The following is a 24,641-nucleotide window of genomic DNA, read 5'->3' on the forward strand; positions in this document are numbered from 1 at the left end:
CTTTTTAAAAATTTTATTTTATTTTGCATTTTATTTTATTTATTTTATTTATTATTTTTATTATTTGTGTCTTATGTTATGTCTTGGCACTGTTGTAAGTGCTTTATATATATTTTCTTAGTCTTCCCCCAAATTTCATGAGGTAGGTATTCTCATTCTTCCCACTTTCTAGACATGAACACAAAGAGAAGGTAAGTAATTTGCTAATGACTATACCGGAAATAGGTGGTAAAGCCCCATATCAAAACCAATCGCTTTAAATCCAGGATCTCTGCTCTTATATTCTCTATTTTGCCTTGTGAAGCAATGGCCCAGTCCGTCATTCCATATGACTTCATTCTATTTTGATTTTCTGCACAGCAATTATAGTTTTCTTTTTTTATATATTAGGCTCCCGTGTCGCACTATCCTGGAAATCTTATGACAGTAGGGTCATTGTCTATTTTGCTCACTGCTTCACACCACTCACTTGCTAGCAATGGTGCCTAGTACATAACAGACGCTCAATACAAATGTGTGAGATACAAAAAAAAAAAAAAGAATCAATTATTGCTGTGTGTTTATATTTCCTGAATTTCAGGCATGAAATAGTGATAAAAACAATACTGAAGGCCACGGTTTTCAAGCTGTGTTAACTTAAGCAGAGGTCCTTAGGGCGAGCGGGTAGTTGAAGGTAAGAGGGAGATGGCCGGGAGGTGGTTTGGGGATTATCCCCTTCTTCTGCCAGGAAGGGCTATTTTATGTGTGCCAGAGTCAAATAGATCTGATTTTAAATCTGGACTTCTTGCCAGCTTGGGCAAGTTTCTTGACCCTTTGGAAAAAAAATCAATTTCTTCATATGCAAAATTGTGATGATGATAGCTATGAACTCACAGGGGTAGATATGTGAGGATTAAATGGTGATAATGTGTAAAACAATGCGTTTAATAGCTGTATGCAAAATATCTTTTAGAAGCTATTCGTTCTATCAATTTTTTTGATGCAGATCAAAAATATTGCTGCTGAGTTTACCCAGTACCAGAGTATACCCTGTAACCAGTAACAAAATGGTCACTTTGGATGCTTGTATTTGAAGGAACACAAATGTAGACAACTCAGATGATTAAAGGGTTTTATCAAATATATGGACTAAGTTATATGTTACCTAGCCTAAGCAGATATATTTTTAAAGCTATTTGCATTTCAGGTTTTAGTTTTGTCTAAGTGCAAAATCAGATTGAACTGCATGGTCTAAACCAGACTAGAACTTACAATTTTTAAAATTAGTAGCTTGTAAAATTTTTTCAAAGATTGCTGTAACAACCCTTCCTATCCCCTGTTCTCTCTGGCATTTCCACGTTACCATTCGTTCCTTAAAGTGGGGGACTCTATTTCTTCTCCCTTTGAATATGGGCAGGCATATTTCAACACACAGAATGGGAAAAAGTGATAGTGCAGGGCTTCTAGAGAAGCCTAAGACCTAAGAGGCCTTGCAGCCTCTGTTTTTATCTGCTTAGAAGCCAACAGCCACAGAAAGTAGTGGGGCCGCCTTGCTGGAGTGATCGTGGAAAGAGACACACGTGTCTGGACGGTCCCTAGCTATTCTGGCTCGCTCAGATGGGACACGAAACACGTGAGGAAAGCCACACTGAGTTCTCTGGCCCAGCCACACCCCTCCAGCTGTCACCATGTGGCACAGCTATGAGCCGTCCTTGCTGGGCTTTAACTCCAGCTGCGCAACTGTCAACAAATATATAGTTGGTGTGTGGTTTTTTTTTAGAGGGGGAGGGGCAGAGGGAGAGGGAGAATTTTTTTTTTAAGAGAAAGAGATTCCAAGGTGCTGCAAATCAAATGTGGCAGCAGGGTAAAAGGCGTGGCTATAAACCCCTTTGTAAGTGCTCAGCAAAATTTAAGGTGGTGGTTTGTAGACTCACTCAGCTACACAAAGGGATTCTAGGAATCTTAAGGGCATTATAAACAGCATCTTAACTCATAGGCAGAAATAGAGAGGATCCTGCCTCAAAAGGATTTTAGGGTGCTAGTTTTTTCTCATAATGAACTATAAGTTGATACATAGAAGTCCACAAGAATTTTAAAGGAGGTTAAAAGATGCCTTGGCCCCAACTTTCTCTGATCAGGAAGCATTCGCAGAAAGCCACTCGGCTGCAGACAAGGGCTATTTCTTATGGAAAAGAAAGCTGATCCAGAGGGCAAAGCCAAGGTCCCAGAGGACCTGTCACCAGAGTCCAGGAAACTGGCAACACGTGCCTGGCGGCAATTGCCAAGAACCAGCCACTGTTCTGTACCTTCCACAGCCCCTCCTCCGGAGTAGAGTCTGTTGAGGTTTACCTGTTTCTGCCTCACCACCATATGCTGAGTGTACACGGGACAGATAACTTGTCTTTCCAGGTTCCAGGTATCCAAATTAGAAATTTCTGCATTGTAACTGTGTCTGGACCTGATACAGACCATGAGATACTAGATTTTGGTCCTGATACAATAATGTGGCTAACAAGTTGAGTATATTTTGCAGTAGGAGGAATGTGAATTGTGACCAGAGAAAGGACTTTAGTAGACTATTTCCAGACAGGGCCACCAACACCCCTCTAACCTCCATGTCCTCTTGAAATGTGACCTTGCTGCTCAGCTCACCAGGAGGTAGAGTTCATTTCTCTCCTTCCTTAACTTGGGCTGGCCCTGTGACTTGTTTTGACCAACAGAATGCTGTGGGGGTAACACTATGTGACTTTCAAGCTTAGGCAGCCTTGCAGATGCCCCCCCCCCCCACCGTTTTTTTTTTTGTTTAAATCCTCTTGCTAGCAAGCCACCATGAAAGAAAGTGTGATTTTCTTAGGAAGACTATATAGAGAAAGAGAGGACCAGCCAGGCCCTAGCAGTTCTAGTCATCTTTGCTGAGGCAACACATAAGTGAGTGAGGTCACCTCGAATCCTCCAGACCCACACAGGCCACCCCAGTTGACTCCAGGTGGATCAGAGACAAGCTGTACCTGATGAACCCTACTCTGATTGCAGAACTCTAGGGAAATAAGTGGCTGTGTTTTTTTTTTTAAGCCACTAAAGTTTGGGGTGGTTTGTTACACAGCAATAAATGACTAAAGTAACACTTGATTGATCAATGATTCGAAACTAGTCCAAGTGGCTGGATATGATTATACGGTCATGCAGAAGAATGAAAGCAGCACCCCAATCAATGAAAAGGCAGTACAAATAACTAAACAGACCTCAGTGCTAGTTCTGGCTTCCTCCTTATCTACGGTGTGAACTTAGGCAGGCCACTTAATCCCCGGATCTCCTTTACAAAACAAGAATAAGGATAGCTATCTCACAGGGCTGTTCTGAAGACTATCAAATAAATGACAAAAAAGCAGTTTAAAAACTATTGAGAACCATTCAGAAAGCATGCATGCTACTCTGATAACTGGTAAGTGTGCTCCTTCAGAGCACTTTAGGTACCAACTTGCCTACTTCACATAAGAGCTCTCCTGCTTACTCTCTTCCCATTGATTTCTGTTAATCAGCTTCTCTTTAAGAGTCCAACTAGCTTAAGATTTCCTAAATGAAAAACAGTGCGGAAAGACACCAAATACTATCAAAGAAATGGCAAGATGAATATTATAACAGGCATTTTGTGTCTGTAAATGTGATTTCTGGTTTATTTTAACAGCTATACTAAAACCCCATGGTACAGTTAATAGTGTTATATGCGTTCTGTCAATAATAAGAAAATACCCTCAAACACAATTTCTAATTTACAAGCTTATGACAAGTTCAAGCTGCTGAGAAATTGGACTTGAAAGTATGTCTTAGAGTGATAGAAGACCACTATTAACACTGTCATAATTGTATACCTATTGCATCAAATCTGACATTTCAGTTTAATATATTTTGCTGAGAGAGCATACCATTTTATGGCTTCCTAGTGAAATCAAATCCAACCCAGACGTTTTCACTTCTCTAATATAATTCACTGCAAGGTTTTAAGGCTGCCATCTCTTTTCTTCCTTTTTTTCAAAAGATTGATGCCCTGGCATTCGTTAATTCCACAAGAGCTCATAATGGGTCAATGAGTCAGTGGCGAGCACCTCCATTAACTGTATTAATTTACACTATGTCACCTTAATGACATTTTGTCACAGCTACCTTTCCTGACATCTACATAGCTATTCAAAAGTAATATAACAACTTTTGAAGGCATTAAGGAATCGTAGTGTAAGAATTCCAGTACACTGAATGTCGTTGTTACCAAGACTACACTAGAGAAGAGAAATAAAAAATAAAATAAAAATAAAGTAAAAACTAACAAGTCTGACTTAACTCAGGAGACCTGGCTCCTGAAAGGTCACTTCACCAACACTCCATCGCTGCCCAGCTTGTATGCATTACCACAGGAAGAGACTGATGTTAATAAAGCAAGACAGAATGAAACCAACTACTCCATTCTAGTTCTTTCTTATATGATTATCTAAGCTAGGAGATATTGCTAGACATACTTTTATTCACAAATGGAAACGCATTTCCTTAAAATTATATCCAATGCTTTATTTAACAGGGATATTTCTTAGGGATAAGAAATCAAAAGCTTAGGTTTTAACACACAGTTAGCAAAACTATTATTACTCTTGGTAACATATTCTTCCCTGCTAAATCAAGTATTATTTCAGAGGGAAAAAAAATATCATGTGTTTTAATCAATATATTTAAATGCGGAATTTAGAAAGTCTGAAGTTACTACCAGTATTACCAGAAAAACCTAACATTTCTTTAATGAGAACCCTCAAATTCTGATGCCATACATGGAAAGATTGATACATTTGGACAAACAGACACACATACACACACACTCGAAATAGAGGAAAACAGAAAGACTGAGAACCCAAGATCTTTTTCAAATCAGTAAGAAAAAGATATTTAACCCAACTGAAAAATGGGAAAAGATATGAGTAAGTTTAAGGGTCAAATATTGAAATACAAAACATGAAAATGCTCAACTTCACTCACAATTAATGACATGCAAGCCCAAACAAATTTTCACTCACCAGATTAGCAAAAATTACACTGTTTATTATAATAGTAATGGGGGGGGCGTGGGGAAGGAGGCATCTTCACACACTGCTCTAGGGAGTGAATTATCATCTTCGGGAATAATGGTTTGGCAGTATCTTTCAAAATTAAAAATGTATATAGCCACTTAGCCATTAATAGAAATTATCCTTTACACGTATACGCAAAGTTCATCAAGATCACTGTGCAAGGGTGTTTACTGCAGCCTTGTGTTGAATAGTAACAATCAGAGAGAAAGACAAACTACCCATAAATAGGAGATTGTCTACATAAATTATTGTGTATGTGTGCAGTGTGCAGCCTTGAAAAAGAAAGGGTCTACATGGGAAGATATTCAAGATAGAGTATCATAAAATATGAAAGAGAACTGAAAATGCAAAAAATCTGTGCAATGTCAAGCTGGGGAAATGAGCTTCTTATGAACTAATTAAGTCCAGGGGTGGGGGAATAGGTCCTGTTTGTATTCAGCACGGCTGCTTGAGGATAAAAAACAAAAAACCTCCCCAGTTAGCGACAGCCACATTGGTCTTTGTCCTTGATGATGTGACCCCCAAGAACCAAAGGAACACAACTGGTAACAAAATGTAGGCATTTCTTGAAAGTTCCAGAACAGGAAAACTCTGGGAGAAATCCTAGCAGTTGTAGAAGGAAAAGCCTGATACAAACATTGGTCATCAGAGACTGACCTGTAACTTGGTGAGATATTTTTGGTGATGAGAAGCATCAATACAGTTCTCAGGATAGAAAGTAAAGTGTAACACCATATCTACTTATGTATATTAGAATGATTAAGTTTGATCTGTGTGTGTGTTTGTGAGGGTAGGTCTTTGAATTAAGCTGAAAAGCCCATTTTCTTTTTTGTGACGATGTCTAATAAGAGTGAGCAGGCATTTTCACTTGAAATAATTTGATACAATGTGGATACCGCTCCGAATTAAGATATGAATAACCTTAAATATGACAGGAAGCCTTAAAATATAGATAATAATATTTAATTCAAACATAAAATATTTATTGAGTGCTTTTTATGAACACTAGGCTAATTCTAGAAGCCTCTGGACTCCTCATTTTCTGGGTAAATTCTGAGAATGTTACAAAATAAGAAACAGATTCTCTCCCTGATTTCATTGGTAGGGAGTTAGTTTAAATGATGACTCATGGATACTTTAGAGTTTAATTCCTCAGTGAAGTTATAAGGCTGCTAGAAGAAAAGTGTATGCCTTAAGAGTTTAGTATAGTAAGGATGCATGTTAAATTATCTTATTTCCAAATATGAATATGTTATATGCACAAATTAACATTTATTTATGCAAACTTTGATAGTAACGAACAAAATACATGGAGAAGCTACACACTACTTGGATCCATTTTGTTTGTTTTCTGCTTTCAAAAAGAACCGAACAAAGTTATATTCATCCAGTTTTCTTACACTTCAGTAACACTGTAATTGCCTTTAAAAATGTTTGCAATAGATAAACATAAATATGAAAATGATAATTTTGACTTTAATTCACTGCCTTTTGTTGGATTAAGACCCTAAATGGAATAATTCCATAATATTTTTATATTTAACAATATGAGTGGCAGTGATGGGGGAAAAACTGCCTTGAAGAAAGAGGCCTTAGAAAGAAACACATACACCTGTGCAGTAACCCGATCAAATCTCATTATCAGAGAAAAAACTGAGAAAAATGAGAGAACAAATGTATGTTATTGCTTTGAATACAACCTTTTTTAAGAGACAAAAGCCCATATAAATGAATAACAAATATTTGTATTTAACAATAGTTAAATCGTACCAACTGTAAAATTACTCTGCTCTCTGGCTGTTTCTGGGTATTGTGTGTGTGTTGGTTTAATCTAATGTGTATTGTTGCATAGTATCCCCAGGCACAGTCAAGTAAAAGCTAAGGCTGTACAGAAAAGCCTACATTTTAAATGGGTCTTGTCATTAATGCTTTATTAATTGCCCCAGGCTACGTAAACCCAAAGCTGGGCAAGCTATAACAATATGACACATTAAGGTCAAATCCAATTCCTGCTGTGTTTTATGGAATGGGCCAAATATTGAGTTAACAGCAGGAAAGGCAATTTATGGCCTTTTTTTTCCATCTCCAGATTATTCGATCTAAATTAGATAGGAATTTTTTGAAATTACAAAAACACCTTAACTGAATAATATAAATGAATTCTGAATCCTTTTCTGTGATGCTCAAAATTATTTCCTCTAGTTTCCTTTTAGGTTAGATGTACCACATGATTTTAACATACCACGGAACAAAACTGTCTTATACAACCAATTAAAAAAAAAATCAAGATTTCAGCATATTTTGAAATTAAATTACTATCAACAAATAAAAGAACCTACCTTTACATCAGAAGTATCTCTTTGACTAGTTCTCCAAGATCTTGCAACCGACGAGAAGGTTCGATCTGGATGGTCAAACTTTCCATCATTGGCATTGAGGAAGAAGGTTGTGAAAGGTTCCTAAGCAAAAAGACGAAGAAGAATCAGGAATTTGACCCTCCTGAAGGCAGCTGCCTTGTTCCTTTGAAACCCTCCTGAGGTAGAAACAGTGAGGAGTCAGGAGGTGCCTAACGGGGCCTGACTGGGCTGCTGAGGCACTGTCACCCTGCAACCTTGGCAGGCCATTTTGCTTCTTGGGCTTTAGTCTTCTGATACATAAGATGATGGAGTTCTGGTGCTCTATGATTTAATGATGAATGATTTTGCATTATTATCAGTTTGTAACTCAGATGTTCTTTCTCCTAACTAAGGCCACACATAATAACACTGCCGTAAGAAAACCACTCCGGCACTGTTCACTGCACTGTGGAATTGGGTAGGGAATGGCCATCTTAGATTACCTATGAAGGTCTATTAAAGTACTTGTACCATATACGGTCTGATGATCTTTTTAAAATGCAAAGTTCTGCTCAAAATCTTTCAGTAGCTCTTCAGAGCTCTTTGGAGAAAGTCTAAATTACTCAATTTGTCTTAAAAGATCCCGAATGATCTGGAAACTTACCTGTCACCTTCCCTTCTTCACATTCTAAGGTCATGCCACGCAGCTCTCACTTCCTGTCATTTGCAGGGGATGTTCCCTCTGCCTGGTACCAATTTATCCCTTCGCCTCACCATCCTTACTTGGCCAAGTTCTTTCTATCCCTTATGTCACAGCCGAGATGTCACTTTTCTCCTGAAAGATTTTCCTTGATTTGCCAAGCTCTCCAGTATGTTCAAATACAATCTATATTTTCTAAATACGTCACTGAAACACTTGTCACACTGTTTTGTAAGTGATTTGTAACTTGTCTCTCTCTCCCCAACCCCAACCCCATAGAAACAGATTCCATCATCTATCATGTTCACTGTTTTATCTCCAACACTTAGAATAATACCTGGTACACAGAAGTTGCTCCATGTATAATTTGGCAAAGAAATCAGTGAAATACTGTGCAAATGCGACTAGATACACTACAGTCCTTTCAGTATTCTGTCACTGTCACCTCGCAGAAATACAGTATTTGCCACCCACTACATGTTCCCATAGCAGGAAACCTGAGAATGACTATCACATGGTCCTAATGTGTTTAATTTTAATGCTTTTTGTATACTTTTTATGTTGGGAGAGAGGCATTATTTCTGATGTCATTAAATTCACTTCTGAATGACATTCATTCTTACCAAGGATTTCTTACTTAACTACAAGTATAACACAGATGAATATCTATTTCTTTTTCCATGGTTTTAATTCTCTCTTAAGTCTAGGATGAATGACATGTCACCTCTAGGTTCAATAATGCTAAGAAATTGACACAACGTTTTCCTGAACAGTTATTTTTCTTTAATATATAATCCCTATTAATTCTTTTATATCTATAAAACATTATGGGGCCCCTTTGAACTTTTCTTGTTGTCATTGGTCGTAAGGGCCAGCTGTTGGGCAACAGCTACAACCATTCATCTTCCTCAGTCTCTTCCTGAAATTTAGTGTGGCTGGATGTCATCAATGTTATGAGTTTGTAACAGATCCACCGATTTTTCATGATCAGTATTGGATGACAGTAAAGTATGATTAAAAGATAGGAAGAAGAATGATAAAACAATATATAGAGAAGGGCTGTATTATTGATTCACCTGAAAATCAGATCTGCATCCAGGAAGCCCATATTGCTGTTTAAGATTTTAAGTGATATGAAAGACAGACAGATGTCACCAAAATTAAGTTAGGAAGAAAAATTTTACGAGATGTCCTTCACTAGTTAATTTGCTTTGCAGATTTTTAGCTCACTAATGAACATTAGGTAATTAAAGTGGCATATCCTATCACTGAGTTAGTGCAATTGGGGATAAAAACAATTCTAGAAGTAGCAAATGACAAACTGAATGAAATATGACAGATGTAAGTTGGAGTCTTGGTGGAACAAACCACTGACTTCTTTTAGGCAAGTTATTTAACCTTAAGTAGCTGTGTTAAGTAACGGCTTCAGGTCCTTCATCTATGTTAACTGGGAAGGACAACACCTCAGGGATAATTACAGGAATTAAATTAAATTAAATAATATTGAGAAAGCTTGAAGTGTCTCACCTGACACAGTTATAAAATGACTACAGCTTTATGCAGTGTGTCAAGTCTTCATTGCTGGGCTGGGCTTCATGTGAAGCCAGACTGACAACCTGACCAGACTCTTACTGCCTTGGGTCTCATCCATCTCTGTATCCCTAGCACCAAGTACCATGCTTGGCTCACAGTCAGTGTTTAATAAATGTTTCCTGAATGCACCTAAACATACAGGTACTGTTGGGAGATTAGGTGTGGCTGGGTAAGAGTAAGATAGTTTTTGTCAGTTCTTAACTACTCATTTGACCAAAAAGTTGTAACTTCAGAATCCACTTCTTCATTGCTCTAGGATGCCGATGTCAGGTGTTTTTTTTTTTTTTTTTTTCCTTTTTCTTTCTCTCTCTCTCTCTCTGCAAGTCATAGGCAGAGATTAATTTGGAAGGATTGCACTTGTCTCTATGATTTTTAACCTATTACACAGATGTGAGTGAAGCCCCATTTATACATCAAAGCCTTACTTTTTTTTTTATCATCAGCCACTAAAAGCTGATCTATCTCTATCCTGACCTAAATTATAAAATCCTTCCTGGTTTTCAAACATTAACAAAGACATGCCCAAAATAGCACAGATGGGCACAGTAAAAAGAAATCTGAAATTAAAGAATTGCTTTTATTTCTGGTCATGAAGTTTATGAAACTGGTGGCACCCAAAAGCAGAGAATACGGAAGAATTCCACATTTCACAGTTTTAAGAAGCTTTTAAAAAGATCTGATTAACAACTGTTTTAAGGTCACATACTACATTACGGACATATATTCTCATTATTCCTGAAGGCCTCCAGCTGCGACAGTGGTAGAGAACGAATAGAAATTGATAACCTATTTGTTTCTAAGTGAGTATTGATCTTTCAAGCTCTGATTACCGTGGAGATTACCTTTTTCCATGTGTTTCCTTATTAACTTCAAGGCACAGTGGAAGGCTTTTCTTTTTTCATTTGACTCATGCCCGACTAACAGAGAGGACTGTTACATTAAGCTTAAAAAACTTTTGTATTTTTTTACTTAACATATGCTGACTGAACCATTTTCTATGTGTACGTTACCATATTAGATAATTTGTCATCCTATTAGAAAAACTTTCGGTTCGGAAGATGTACAAATGAAAACATATTAAGCAGAAATTTCAGAAATTAAAATGTGGGCATTTGTTGGATTTTACGCGCTTCCTGTTAGATCCTACGATATGAATGGCTGATGGCAGACCTCCTTCTCCTAATTACATCTACCCTAAGGTCACTTTGTATCTTCCAACCCTGTCTTAGTACTAGAAAACCAAACTAACCAGGCCCGCACTGGGTAGTTGTACCTGTCCTACTGAATTCTATCACAACCCTATCCCCTACGAGGACACTAACAACTTTTCCTGCCTTTCAGTGACTACAGACCAGTTAACTCCATCCTGGGCAATCTAACCTCCTTCCCCTGCCCCTCTTCTCTTCACTCAACCCCTTTTGTCTTCTGTCTTCTATGATATTTGCTCAGTAATATCATAAGAATCTTTTCTTAAGTCCCTCTCTGCTGTACTTTTCTTCTTTGCCTTCTTTTCATTTGAAACAAACCCCATTTGTGGGGAACAGGCAGTGCTTGGAACATAACTCTATCAAAGAAAAGGTGTGTATCTTGAAGTGATACGAAGCATAATAAAGATCAAAGGGAAGGGAACAAAGACAACTGGGCACCTGTTCTGTGCTCCGCACTGTATTACTGAAATCAGTAACTCCATCCTTGTGATTATCCTTCAGAGTAGGTATAATTATTCCTGTTTCACATCTGAGAAAATTCAGGGTCACATTCTAGGACATGGAGGAGCCATTATTTGTATTGTGCATTATCTAACTCCAGAAGTTTGTTTTCTCCCATTCCTTTTGAAGGAATCCAGAAGTATCTTTTAGAATCTTCAAAAAGTCCTTTTAATTAACCTATATACCTATTATAAACCAGGCTTTTGGTTAAAAATTCCTTACCTGTATGGAGATTCTTCAAAAAATTAAGAAAAGAATTACCATATAACCCAGCTCTTCCATTTCTGGGTATTTATTCAAAGAACACAAAAAGACTAATTTGAAAAGATACATGTACCCCTATGTTCATTGTAGCATTATTTACAATAACCAAGATATGGAAACAACTTAAGTGTCCACTGATAGATGAATGGAGAAAGACGTTGTGGAGAATTTATACAGAGGACTACTACTTGGCTATAAAAAAGAATGAAATCTTGCCATTTGTAATAGTACGGCTGGAACTTGAGTGTATTATATGCTCAGCAAAATAAATCAGATAAAGGCAGATATTGCATGATTTCACTCATGTGGAATCTAAAAAAAAACCCCACACAAATAAACAAAATAAAACAAAACAAATTCATAGATACAAAGAATAGACTAGTGGCTACCAGAGGAGAAGGGGTTTGGACAGTGGGTGAAGTGGATGAAGAGGGCAACTGTATGGTGATGAATGGTAACCAGACTTGGGGTGGTGATCACTTTGTAATGAATACAGATGTCAAATTATAAAGCTGTATACCTGAAACTTATATAATAATAGAAAAATAATGAAAAAACAGAATTCCTCATCTTCCTCTAAGTAAATCTGCATTGTCCCTTAAGCATCAGTATTCAAGATAAACATGACAACACTATTTTATTCAGTAGCATTATCTTGGGGCTTTAATTACAATACCTGTAAAAGTGTCTCTACTATTTTTTCCACTACAAATACATACTTTTAAAGATATAGGCTCTTGGGTAGGCTTTCCAAAAAACCCATAATTTATTTTGAAAAGTCCCAAATTCCAAATAACTGATTTATAAATGAACTTTTGTTGCATGACCTATTTAACTTCCTTAAAGATTATGATTAAATGTTTGACAAACGAGTTTTGAATAGTTAGGTGGAATATAGTGAATTTAGAGGGTGGATATGTCGCTGAGGGATGTAAAGGTCAAAGGGTAAGATTTAATTACTTCTGTGTGTATGTTATATGCTATATGTTCAGGGTAAGATTTAAAGTAAAAACATTCCAAGTAAAATGTGCCTTTTATACGAGTTAATATCCGAAGAAACTCCAAACTCCACTCTAATAGTTCATTCATCATTTGCCCAATGGCAGCTATCAAGGAACCAGTTTTTTCAGGGTCTTGTAATTCAGACAGGTGATTTCACTGGTAGTTTGTCTAAAATAATATTTTTAATTTAAAGAAATGAGGTATGAAGTTGATTAGCATTTTAAAGCAGTTATCACCATTGTTATACTACGCATATTGATTGAAACTAATAATGAGTTTAATGACTTTGGGTCCAAAAGACTTGAAAGGTAAAGGGCAAATACTCTGTATTTTGTTTTTATGAACAAATTCTTAGTGACATGAATTTTAATGCATTTTCTACTTCATAAACTCCATGGGATGGGAGGGAGGAAATCACAATTCCCTGGACCATTACGTTAGACACTTGGTAAGCTATTAGACCAGGATACTTCTGTTTATAACAGCACGGCATAAGATGTGTTGGCTAAATGAGTCCCCATAAAAGCAATCCTATAGATCTGTTCTGTCCAATACAGTAGCCATTTGCCACACGTGACTTTGGAGTACCTGAGGTATGGCTCCTTCACAATGAATGTGCTGTAAATATAAAAATACATTCTGGATTTCAAAGACTTAGAAACAAAAATGAGTAGAATATATCTTCAAAATTTTTTATATTGGTTATGTGTTGAAAGCATAACATTTGAATATACTGGGTTAACAAATGTGTTTATTAAAGTTAATTCCACCTGTTTCTTTTTACTCTTAAATGTGGCTACTAGGAATTTTAAATTACGTAAGTGGCTTGCATTATATTTCTATTGTACAGCACTGTAATAGATAATACTGAAAGAGGATTTATAGAATAAATATGCACAGAATTTCTGCCATACTCTTGTACAGATTCAAATTTGTACTCCATTTCACTGGAATAATAAATCAACTTAAGGATGAATTATGATTTATGATTTGAGAAAGTATTTAGCTTTATTAGGGATACAAGGGTCTTAAGTTAAATCAAGCTGTTGATAGCAAGTATTTTTCTTTTTACAGATTTATTTATTTATTTTTGAGAGAGAGTGTGCATGTGCAACGTGCATGTGCAAGTGGGGGGAGGGGCAGTGGGAGAGGGAGAGAGAATCCTCAAGCAGACTGCCTGCTGAGCAAGGAGCCTGAGACAAGGCTCAAATCCAGGACACCAAGATCATGACCTGAGCCAGAACTAAGATTCAGATGCTTAACTGACTGAGCTACCCACGTGCCCTAATAGCAAGTATTTTTATGGACTCACATAAATAAGTCATAAATCTGACTTCAGACGAATTTGATTACACATAACTATTGAATACCAATTTATGTATTTTATTTATTTATTTTTTTAAAGATTTTATTTATTTATTTGAGAGAGAGAGAATGAGAGAGAGCTAGTACATGAGAGGGGGGAGGGTCAGAGGGAGAAGCAGACTCCCTGCCGAGCAGGGAGCCCGATGCGGGACTCGATCCAGGGACTCCAGGATCATGACCTGAGCCGAAGGCAGTCGCTTAACCAACTGAGCCACCCAGGTGCCCAATTTATGTATTTTAAAATACTATCTCATATATCTCTCAATTAATTCTCAAACAATCCAGTTTTATGATAATGTTCTTTCTGAAATGATTTTTTTTTTTAATCACCAATAGAAGAGGTGTTTTCCTCTCCCCATGGCAGTAGCTCACTACAGCAATGATTGTCCTTGATGGAACCCAAGGTGATGTGAAAAGGCCTCCCAGGATGAATATCTCTGGCTTCAATGCTTTCTAAAAATTTCCTTCTGTAACAGTTTTGGAAGTCCCTTTGAGCGTGAACTCTATGAAGCCAGATAGACCGTGCTGCTTAGGAAGTAAATCTCAAGGGCCGCTTAATCCTGGGTGCGTCTTTTCTTGTCCTGTAGAGTGAATTTTGGGCAGCAAACATAACTTGAACTTTACTGACACACTATTTCTCTAGGTTTTTTTTTTTTTTAACCCCCTTTGCTAATTTTGTTGTTATAACATTTATAACATGCACAGCGAATCAGTCATTTCCCATTGGTGGTGGTAATGACCGAGAATTTGGTTTTATGATCTCACCATTTGGTGATCAGATAATTTATTAGTCTTTTTGTTTTCTTGTCTGCCTATTTGTGAGCCCAAATCAAATAAGAACATATTTTATGTCCATTGTAAAGGACACCAGCTCCTTGAGATCTTGAATGGTAATTTTTTGTGTTTCTGTGTTTTGTTTTGACCTGTGGCTGATACTATAGGATAGAAGCTATAAGTTCTCAATATACCTGTGTGTCTGTAATTCAGAAAAGCCTTTAACTCCTGTGTGAGTGTGAAGTATTTTCCTACATCTGGAGAGTATTAAAAAATTATTACAACCCATAAACTAAAGTGCTCTGTTCTGGTTGGTTTATAGGGGTAACTGGGCACCTATTTAAATCTTATATGCTTCAAAAATTAACAGAAAATAAATAGAAATTCTCAGTCTTTAAAAGTGCTAGAGTTAAAAAAATTTCTTTTTTTTTTTTTTTTAAAGATTTTATTTATTTATTTGACAGAGAGACACAGCGAGAGAGGGAACACAAGCAGGGGGAGTGGGAGAGGGAGAAACAGACTTCCCGCCGAGCAGGGAGCCCGATGTGGGGCTCGATCCCAGGACCCTGGGATCATGACCTGAGCCGAAGGCAGACGCTTAACGACTGAGCCACCCAGGCGCCCTAAAAAAATTTCTTAAGAAACATTAGCTCAGAAACATTTTCATAAAAGAATCCAGGTTCATGTAATTAAGGTGAATCTTTGGACAAATCAGACTAGTAACTTTGGTCTAAAAAAGAAAGTTTTATGTATTTTCCTTTAGTTTATAATTACAGAGTTTATTTTTTAAATAAGATTTGGGTTTATTTTCTCATAGGCTAGTTAAATCTAAACTTTTTAAAACTACTTATACTGCTTTAAGATTATAAAAATATAAAATCTCTGTTCAGTTAAACTGAATCATAACTCTGACAATCTTTTATTGTAATAACAGTAATTGTTTGTAGCATATTACTTATCAGCGATTTACAAGTTACTTAAAAGATACTCATACTGTATTTGTTATAAGTTCAATTTGTCCCCATAAGAGAGAGAATGTTTGAGAAGGACCTCCAAACTAAAGCTGTCATTTAGGTAGAGGAAAAAAAATCTTTGAAAATATAAGATGTGGTCCCACGTACACACATTTTCATGTCCTCTACTTTACCAATGTGCTTCTGAGGCCAGTCAGCCTCATGAAACAGAGTGGTCTAAGGTATATTTTGGTAAGGGGAGAAGACATTATTGATGGTATTGATTTACAGATTTGGTTTAACATTCTTCAGTTGCTTATAGAAAAAAAAAATTTCAGACCATCTGATTCCAGTAACTGCTCTTAACTAGACTGGATTGAAGAAGGCAAGACTTAAGATTAAAGGCAAGAAGATTTGTTAAGGGCTTCTGCAATAATCTAGATGAGAAATAATGGGAACCTAAACTAAGGAAATTCCAGAGTTAATAGAGCAAGGAGACAGACTGCAGAGATACTTAGTTGGAAGAACCTAGCTGATGTGATGTCTGATTGGATGTAACAGGCTGGTAAAATAGAGAAAATATCTAGATCAGGTAACTGGGTGAGTGATCACACCATTTATTTAGATAGGAAATGCAGGAAGAACCACCACAGGTTTGTGAGGGAGATGAGGAGTTCATTTTTGGAAATGGTGTACATGGTGTTCATGTAGAAATATCCAGTAGGCACTTGGAAATAAAAGCCGGGAGCCCAAGAAAAACACTTGCAATGAAGACAGAAGCTGGAAGGCATTAGCTTATCATTGAACGGCCTACCCCAGATAAAGTATACAGAAAAATCCTGGGGAACACAAACATTGAGAAAAAAAATTCTGAGCATGAGACTGGGTAGGGCAGTTAGGATGATAGGAAGTAAAACAAGAGAGGATATTGTCTGAGGAGTCATGAGAGGGAAGAATTTCTTTTTTTTTAAGATTTTATTTATTTATTTGAGAGAGAGAGAAAGAGAGAGAGAGAGCACAAGCAGGGGGAGAGGGAGAGGGAGAAGCAGGCTCCCCACTGAGCAAGGAGCCCGATGCGGGACTCAATCCTAGGACCCCGGGATCATGACCTGAGCCGAGGGCAGACGCTTAACCTATTGAGCCACCAAAGCACCCCGAGAGGGAAGAATTTCAAGAAGGAGAAAGTGAGCGATGGTGCCAAATGCTTCAGATACATCATGGTAAGAAATGGGAAGTTCTAGCCCCATAACTTGTGACTTCTGCAAAAACAATTCAGTAAAGGGGTGGGTGTGGAACCTAAATCAGCCAGGCTAAAGACTGAATGGGAGGTGATAAAGCAGAGAGAAGCACGGGACATGTGCACTTTAGTGGAGGCTGTGCTTACATGTGACTATGAAGGGAGAGAACTGGAAAGTAACTGCAGTGTTGGTTGGGGCGCAAGGAAGCTTGTGTGTGTGCGTATGTGTACACGTATGTGTGTACATATGGATGTGTATATGTATTTGAAAGATCAGAGAGACTTGAATGTGTTAGGAGAAAGAAAAAGAAACAGAAAGAAGCCTTCAAAACATTTAGAAACTGTTCTAAATTCTTCCTGCCCAAGAAGCAAGATTGAGAGGGCCAGGGGAGAGAGCCAGCTTGCAACCATCAGTGAACAAAAGAAACAGTGGACATTATGGATGCACTCCAAGAGTCTGGTTCCTTTTATAACTGGTTTAGGCTTAAGAAGCTCACAATAATCTATCTTCCTAACCCGATTTTGTAAATGAGAAAACTCATTTTAAAAAAAGGATTCAGGTTTTGCTAGAGTTTGAAATCTCGTTTCTATTTCACTGGCCTCTAATCTTTGTTTAAAACAAATAACAAGTATAGTAACTTAATGAAGATACTCACAATTCGAACAAGCCAGGATAAGGTAGATGTTGCTGTTGAGTAATGCGTATTATAATGGTAGGGGGGGCTTTGATCATCTTCCCACGTCTCATAACGCTCTGCGTAAAATACAGCTCTCTTTGGGTTCAAAGCACCGATTGGCTGTTAAGAAGTGAAAAGAAGCATTTCACTTAATACAGTTATATTAAACATTCTATATTATAACTCTTTATGCTGAACGTATTTACCATTAATTCATTTTAACCATAGAGCATAAATAATTTTGTATTACATTTTATCACATTTGATTTTAATATTAATTATGGATCCTTACACTTGCTAAAAATCTCTCAGGAACATGATTTATATATGCGAAGTTTCTGGATTTTACCAAAAGTTTCAGTAAACTGGATTACTAGGAATGATCCAGTTTAAACTGTCAAGGCGAAACCAAGACTTTTAATGTCATTTTCCTTCCTACTTAGTAATAATCGTAATGAACATTTAGCTTGATCACAGGAAATCCAATGAGGAGAAGGTGAAGCAGTTGACCATGTGACAACCATATTAGAGAAAACCTTGTCTTCCTAGAGGGTCACCCACAGTGAGAAAGATAATAATCACCCATATGGAAACCCTGTTGGAATGCTGGTTCCATTCTGTTATTATACAAATGGTGCATACATTTTCTTTATTAAGTGAAACTACAAACCTAAGGCCGATGAAAATAATCCAGACAATTCCGAGTCCCTAGAAAGCATTGTGTAAGGCCACCAAGACCTTTCCTATCATCCCAGTGATGATGTTAGTCCTAGAGTGGAGCACACAGTAAAATGCTCAGGATACAATATACATACTTTTTTTCCCCCAACAAAGCATGTGTTAATTGGATCATTGCCTCAAACTTCTTAGCACACCTAATCATTAAAAGAATTTCTAGCATATAGTCCTTATGATTTCAAATAATAAACTGTTTTAGCTTTAGTTTCTGTCTGATTTTCGTTTATGGGACACGGAGTCCATTCTCATGATTCCTAGTAGCTACATTATTTTGCTTTAGGATGCATACTATTATATATAAATATTTATGGAGAAAACAAAAGATGAATACTAAGTATAATATAGAACTCCTCTATTCAAAATTTAATATTACTAGTTAACTATGAAGTTCCCCCCTGGGCTTAATTTTAACAAGAGAAGTAGTAGAAAATGAGTGTTTCAATGGGACAAGTAATGTTACACAAGAGAGAAAGATTCATTTATAAATTGTTTGGAAGCTTTTTCTTTTGGTTCCATGGGACTAATTCAAATAACACAATGATGTCAGCAGTTAAAAGTCTGTTAGAATTTCCATAAAAAACTCTTATTTGCAAGGCCTCTTATCCTTAATATTATTTGTAAACTATGCTCATTTTTCTTTAACTTAATTATGACTTAACAAAGACTAAACAATTTATTTTTTAAAATTTTTGAAAACTTTGTTTTAATTTAACTATTTAAAAAATGTTTAAGAACTTTGGTTTTAAACATATTTTTTAAATATTCTAAGGCTTACATTTTATTCTGTGTTAAATTTCACTGTTCATCTCTCAAATCTTTTTACACAGATATAAAAAGGCAATGTAATTTCATTAAATGTCACATAGAATATTAGTAATATTTAAAACAAATATATCTTTTTTTTTTTTGGTAAATGGGTACTTACTATAGTGGAATGAATGTGAGCTGTTACTGAATTGGAATAGCTTTTCATTTTGGATAGCCAACATATTTTATGCTTGTCTAGATGTGCAGACATCTGTTTTTCTACCTCAATATTAAAAGACTATTCTTTCAAAGCATTTAAAATGTTTAATACTTTGTCCTCTCTTGAATAGGCTAACGGATCTTTCACGTGCATAAAATAGCTCCACAATCTGTAAGGATTGACCTTATCTGAGATTTTGTTTGTTCTGCAAGACCACACAAAACATTCTTGAAAAAGGAACAAGGCCCTTCCTCTAATCTTTTCCAGCCTTCTCCCCAACTACTGGAAAAGGGATAAAATAAATATTTGCTCTTTTTATTTTACTCAAGTTTCATCAAAGTCATTGTTTTGGAGTGCCTGACAGAATAATACTTTGTAGGAAACAGGTGCAGAGTATTGGAAGTATGTACGTGCCTCCATTAGTAACTTCTTAAAATGAATTTCCAATTGTGAATTTTTATCGAATGCATTTAGAAATGAATTTTATATAACAAAATGTATATGATCTAGTTTGTACTTACTATTTTTCTATTATTTTGCTCTAGTAATCAGGAAGCAATAAATCATCTGAAGGGAAAATGCTTGAAAATGTCTGGGAAACAAAAATTTCATCACAGATGACATTTTCTTATGGGATCCAAATGTATAATGTCTATTTATCTGCCTATCTGTCTAACTGTCCATCTATCATCTACCTACCTATAATGATCTACTTACCTATGTATAAACTGATATGGTTGTGTTTGTTATCCTTTTAAAATTTGAGCAAATAATGCAACGTCAAAGCCATTTGGATTTAGCAAATGAATAAGGTAGGAAATCTGGTGAAACAGTAAAACTCTACTTAATAAAATGTATAAGCTTATTTTGTAATCTCTTTCCATTTTTATCATAATTACCATAGTAATTATTACCAGTTTCCTTTTCTCTCAAACAGTAGGCTTTTAGAAACAGCCACCTTCGCTAACTGCTAGAATAAATGAGGCAGAAGAGAGAATCAGTAATATAGAAGATGAAATGATGGAAAATAAAGAAGCTGAGAAAAAGAGAGATAAACAACTACTGGATCACGAGGGCAGAATTCGAGAGATAAGCGATACCATAAGACGAAACAACATTAGAATAATTGGGATCCCAGAAGAAGAAGAAAGAGAGAGAGGGGCAGAAGGTATAATGGAGCAAATTATAGCAGAGAACTTCCCTAATTTGGGAAAGGAAACAGGCATGAAAATCCAGGAAGCACAGAGAACCCCTCTCAAAATCAATAAAAATAGGTCAACACCCCGACATCTAATAGTAAAATTTACGAGTCTCATAGACAAAGAGAAAATCCTGAAAGCAGCTCGGGAGAAGAGATATGTAACCTACAAGGGTAGAAACATTAGATTGGCAACAGACCTATCCACAGAGACCTGGCAGGCCAGAAAGGACTGGCAGGATATATTCAGAGCACTAAATGAGAAAAATATGCAGCCAAGAATACTCTATCCAGCTAGGCTGTCATTGAAAATTGAAGGAGAGATAAAAAGCTTCCAGGACAAACAAAAACTAAAGGAATTTGCAAACACAAAACCAGCCCTACAGGAAATCTTGAAAGGGGTCCTCTAAGCAAAGAGAGAGCCTAAAAGCAATATAGACCAGAAAGGAACACAGACAATATACGGTAACAGTCACCTTACAGGCAATACAATGGCACTAAATTCCTATCTTTCAGTAGTTACCCTGAATGTAAATGGGCTAAATGCCCCAATCAAAAGACACAGGCTATCAGACTGGATTAAAAAACAAGACCCATCGATATGCTGTCTGCAAGAGACTCATTTTAGAACCAAAGACACCCCCAGATTGAAAGTGAGGGGGTGGAAAACCATTTACCATGCTAATGGACACCAAAAGAAAGCTGGGGTGGCAATCCTTATATCAGACAAATTAGATTTTAAACCAAAGACTGTAATAAGAGATGAGGAAGGACACTATATCATACTTAAAGGATCTATCCAACAAGAAGATCTAACAATTGTAAATATCTATGCCCCTAACATGGGAGCAGCCAATTATATAAGGCAATTAATAACAAAAGCAAAGAAACACATCGACAACAATACAATAATAGTGGGGGACTTTAACACCCCCCTCACTGAAATGGACAGATCGTCTAAGCAAAAGATCAACAAGGAAATAAAGACTTTAAATGACACACTGGACCAAATGGACTTCACAGACATATTCAGAACATTCCACCCCAAAGCAATGGAATACACATTCTTCTCTAGTGCCCATGGAACATTCTCCAGAATAGATCACATCCTAGGTCATAAATCAGGTCTCAACCGGTACCAAAAGATTGGGATCATTCCCTGCCTATTTTCAGACCACAATGCTTTGAAACTAGAACTCAATCACAAGAGGAAAGTTGGAAAGAACTCAAATACATGGAGGCTAAAGAGCATCCTACTGAAGAATGAATGGGTCAACCAGGAAATTAAAGAAGAATTAAAAAAATACATGGAAACCAATGAAAATGAAAACACAACTATTCAAAATCTTTGGGATGCAGCAAAGGCAGTCCTAAGAGGAAAGTATATAGCAATACAAGCCTTTCTCAAGAAGCAAGAAAGGTCTCAAGTACACAACCTAAGCCTACACCTAAAGGAGCTGGAGAAAGAACAGCAAATAAAGCCTAAACCCAGCAGGAGAAGAGAAATAATAAAGATCAGAGCAGAAATCAATGAAATAGAAACCAAAAGAACAGTAGAACAGATCAACGAAACTAGGAGCTGGTTCTTTGAAAGAATTAACAAGATTGATAAACCCCTGGCCAGACTTATCAAAAAAAGAAGAGAAAGGACCCTAATCAACAAAATCATGAATGAAAGAGGAGAGATCACAACCAACACCAAAGAAATACAAACAATTATAAGAACATATTATGAGCAACTCTATGCCAGCAAATTAGATAACCTGGAAGAAATGGATGCATTCCTAGAGATGTACCAACTACCAAAACTGAACCAGGATGAAATAGAAAACCTGAACAGACCTATAACCACTAAGGAAATTGAAGCAGTCATCAAAAATCTCCCAAAAAACAAAAGCCCAGGGCCAGATGGCTTCCCAGGGGAATTCTACCAAACATTTAAAGAAGAATTAATACCTATTCTTCTGAAACTGTTCCAAAAAATAGAAATGGAAGGAAAACTTCCAAACTCATTTTATGAGGCCAGCATTACCTTGATCCCAAAACCAGACAAAGACCCCATCAAAAAGGAGAATTACAAACCAATATCCCTGATGAACATGGATGCAAAAATTCTCACCAAAATACTAGCCAATAGGATCCAACAGTACATTAAAAGGATTATTCACCATGACCAAGTGGGATTTATCCCTGGGCTGCAAGGTTGGTTCAACATCCGCAAATCAATCAATGTGATACAATACATTAACAAAAGAAAGAACAAGAATCATATGATCCTCTCAATAGATGCAGAAAAAGCATTTGACAAAGTACAGCATCCTTTCTTGATCAAAACTCTTCAGAGTATAGGAATAGAGGGTACATACCTCAATATCATAAAAGCCATCTATGAAAAACCTACAGCGAATATCATTCTCAATGGGGAAAAACTGAGAGCTTTCCCCCTAAGGTCAGGAATGCGGCAGGGATGTCCACTATCACCACTGCTATTCAACATAGTATTGGAAGTCCTAGCCACAGCAATCAGACAACAAAAAGAAATCAAAGGCATCCAAATTGGCAAAGAAGAAGTCAAACTCTCACTCTTTGCAGATGATATGATACTTTATGTGGAAAACCCAAAAGACTCCACCCCAAAACTGTTAGAACTAATACAGGAATTCAGTAAAGTGGCAGGATATAAAATCAATGCACAGAAGTCAGTGGCATTCCTATACACCAACAACAAGACAGAAGAAAGAGAAATTAAGGAGTCGATCCCATTTACAATTGCACCCAAAACCATAAGATACCTAGGAATAAATCTAACCAAAGAGACAAAGGATCTGTACTCAGAAAACTATAAAATACTCATGAAAGAAATTGAGGAAGACACAAAGAAATGGAAAAACGTTCCATGCTCATGGATTGGAAGAACAAATATTGTGAAGATGTCAATGCTACCTAGAGCAATCTACACATTCAATGCAATCCCCATCAAAATACCATCCACTTTTTTCAAAGAAATGGAACAAATAATCCTAAAATTTGTATGGAACCAGAAAAGACCCCGCATAGCCAGAGGAATGTTGAAAAAGAAAAGCAAAGCCAGCGGCATCACAATTCCGGACTTCCAGCTCTATTACAAAGCTGTCATCATCAAGACAGCATGGTACTGGCACAAAAACAGACACATAGATCAATGGAACAGAATAGAGAGCCCAGAAATGGACCCTCAACTCTATGGTCAACTCATCTTTGACAAAGCAGGAAAGAATGTCCAATGGAACAAAGACAGTCTCTTCAACAAATGGTGTTGGGAAAATTGGATAGCCACATGCAGAAGAATGAAACTGGACCATTTCCTTACACCACACACAAAAATAGACTCCAAATGGTTGAAAGACCTCAATGTGAGACAGGAGTCCATCAAAATCCTAAAGGAGAACACAGGCAGCAACCTCTTCGACCTCAGCCGCAGCAACTTCTTCCTAAAAACATCGCCAAAGGCAAGGGAAGCAAGGGCAAAAATGAACTATTAAGACTTCATCAAGATAAAAAGCTTTTGCAAAGCAAAGGAAACAGTCAACAAAACCAAAAGACAACCGGCAGAATGGGAGAAGATATTTGCAAATGACATATCAGATAAAGGGCTAGTATCCAAAATCTGTAAAGAACTCATCAAACTCAACACCCAAAGAACAAAGAATCCAATCAAGAAATGGGCAGAAGACATGAACAGACATTTTTCCAAAGAAGACATCCAAATGGCCAACAGACACATGAAAAAGTGCTCAATATCGCTCGGCATCAGGGAAATCCAAATCAAAACCTCAATGAGATACCACCTCACACCAGTCAGAATGGCTAAAATGAACAAGTCAGGAAACGACAGATGTTGGCGGGGATGCGGAGAAAGGGGAACCCTCCTACACTGTTGGTGGGAATGCAAGCTGGTGCAGCCACTCTGGAAAACTGTATGGAGGTTCCTCAAAAAGTTGAAAATAGAGCTACCATATGATCCAGCAATTGCACTACTGGGTATTTACCCCAAAGATA

General features: G+C 36.9%; 1 protein-coding gene across 1 annotated transcript in view; it reads right to left on the minus strand.

The window, feature by feature from the left end:
- NBEA (neurobeachin) overlaps window positions 1-24,641 on the minus strand; it is a 748,838-nt gene that overhangs the window by 64,948 nt on the left and 659,249 nt on the right. The window contains 1 exon segment of the mRNA XM_044913201.1: window positions 7,430-7,549. Coding sequence (XP_044769136.1) covers window positions 7,430-7,549 — 120 coding nt within the window.

This window comes from Neomonachus schauinslandi, chromosome 3 (assembly GCF_002201575.2).
Source record: "Neomonachus schauinslandi chromosome 3, ASM220157v2, whole genome shotgun sequence".
Taxonomy (NCBI): domain Eukaryota; kingdom Metazoa; phylum Chordata; class Mammalia; order Carnivora; family Phocidae; genus Neomonachus; species Neomonachus schauinslandi.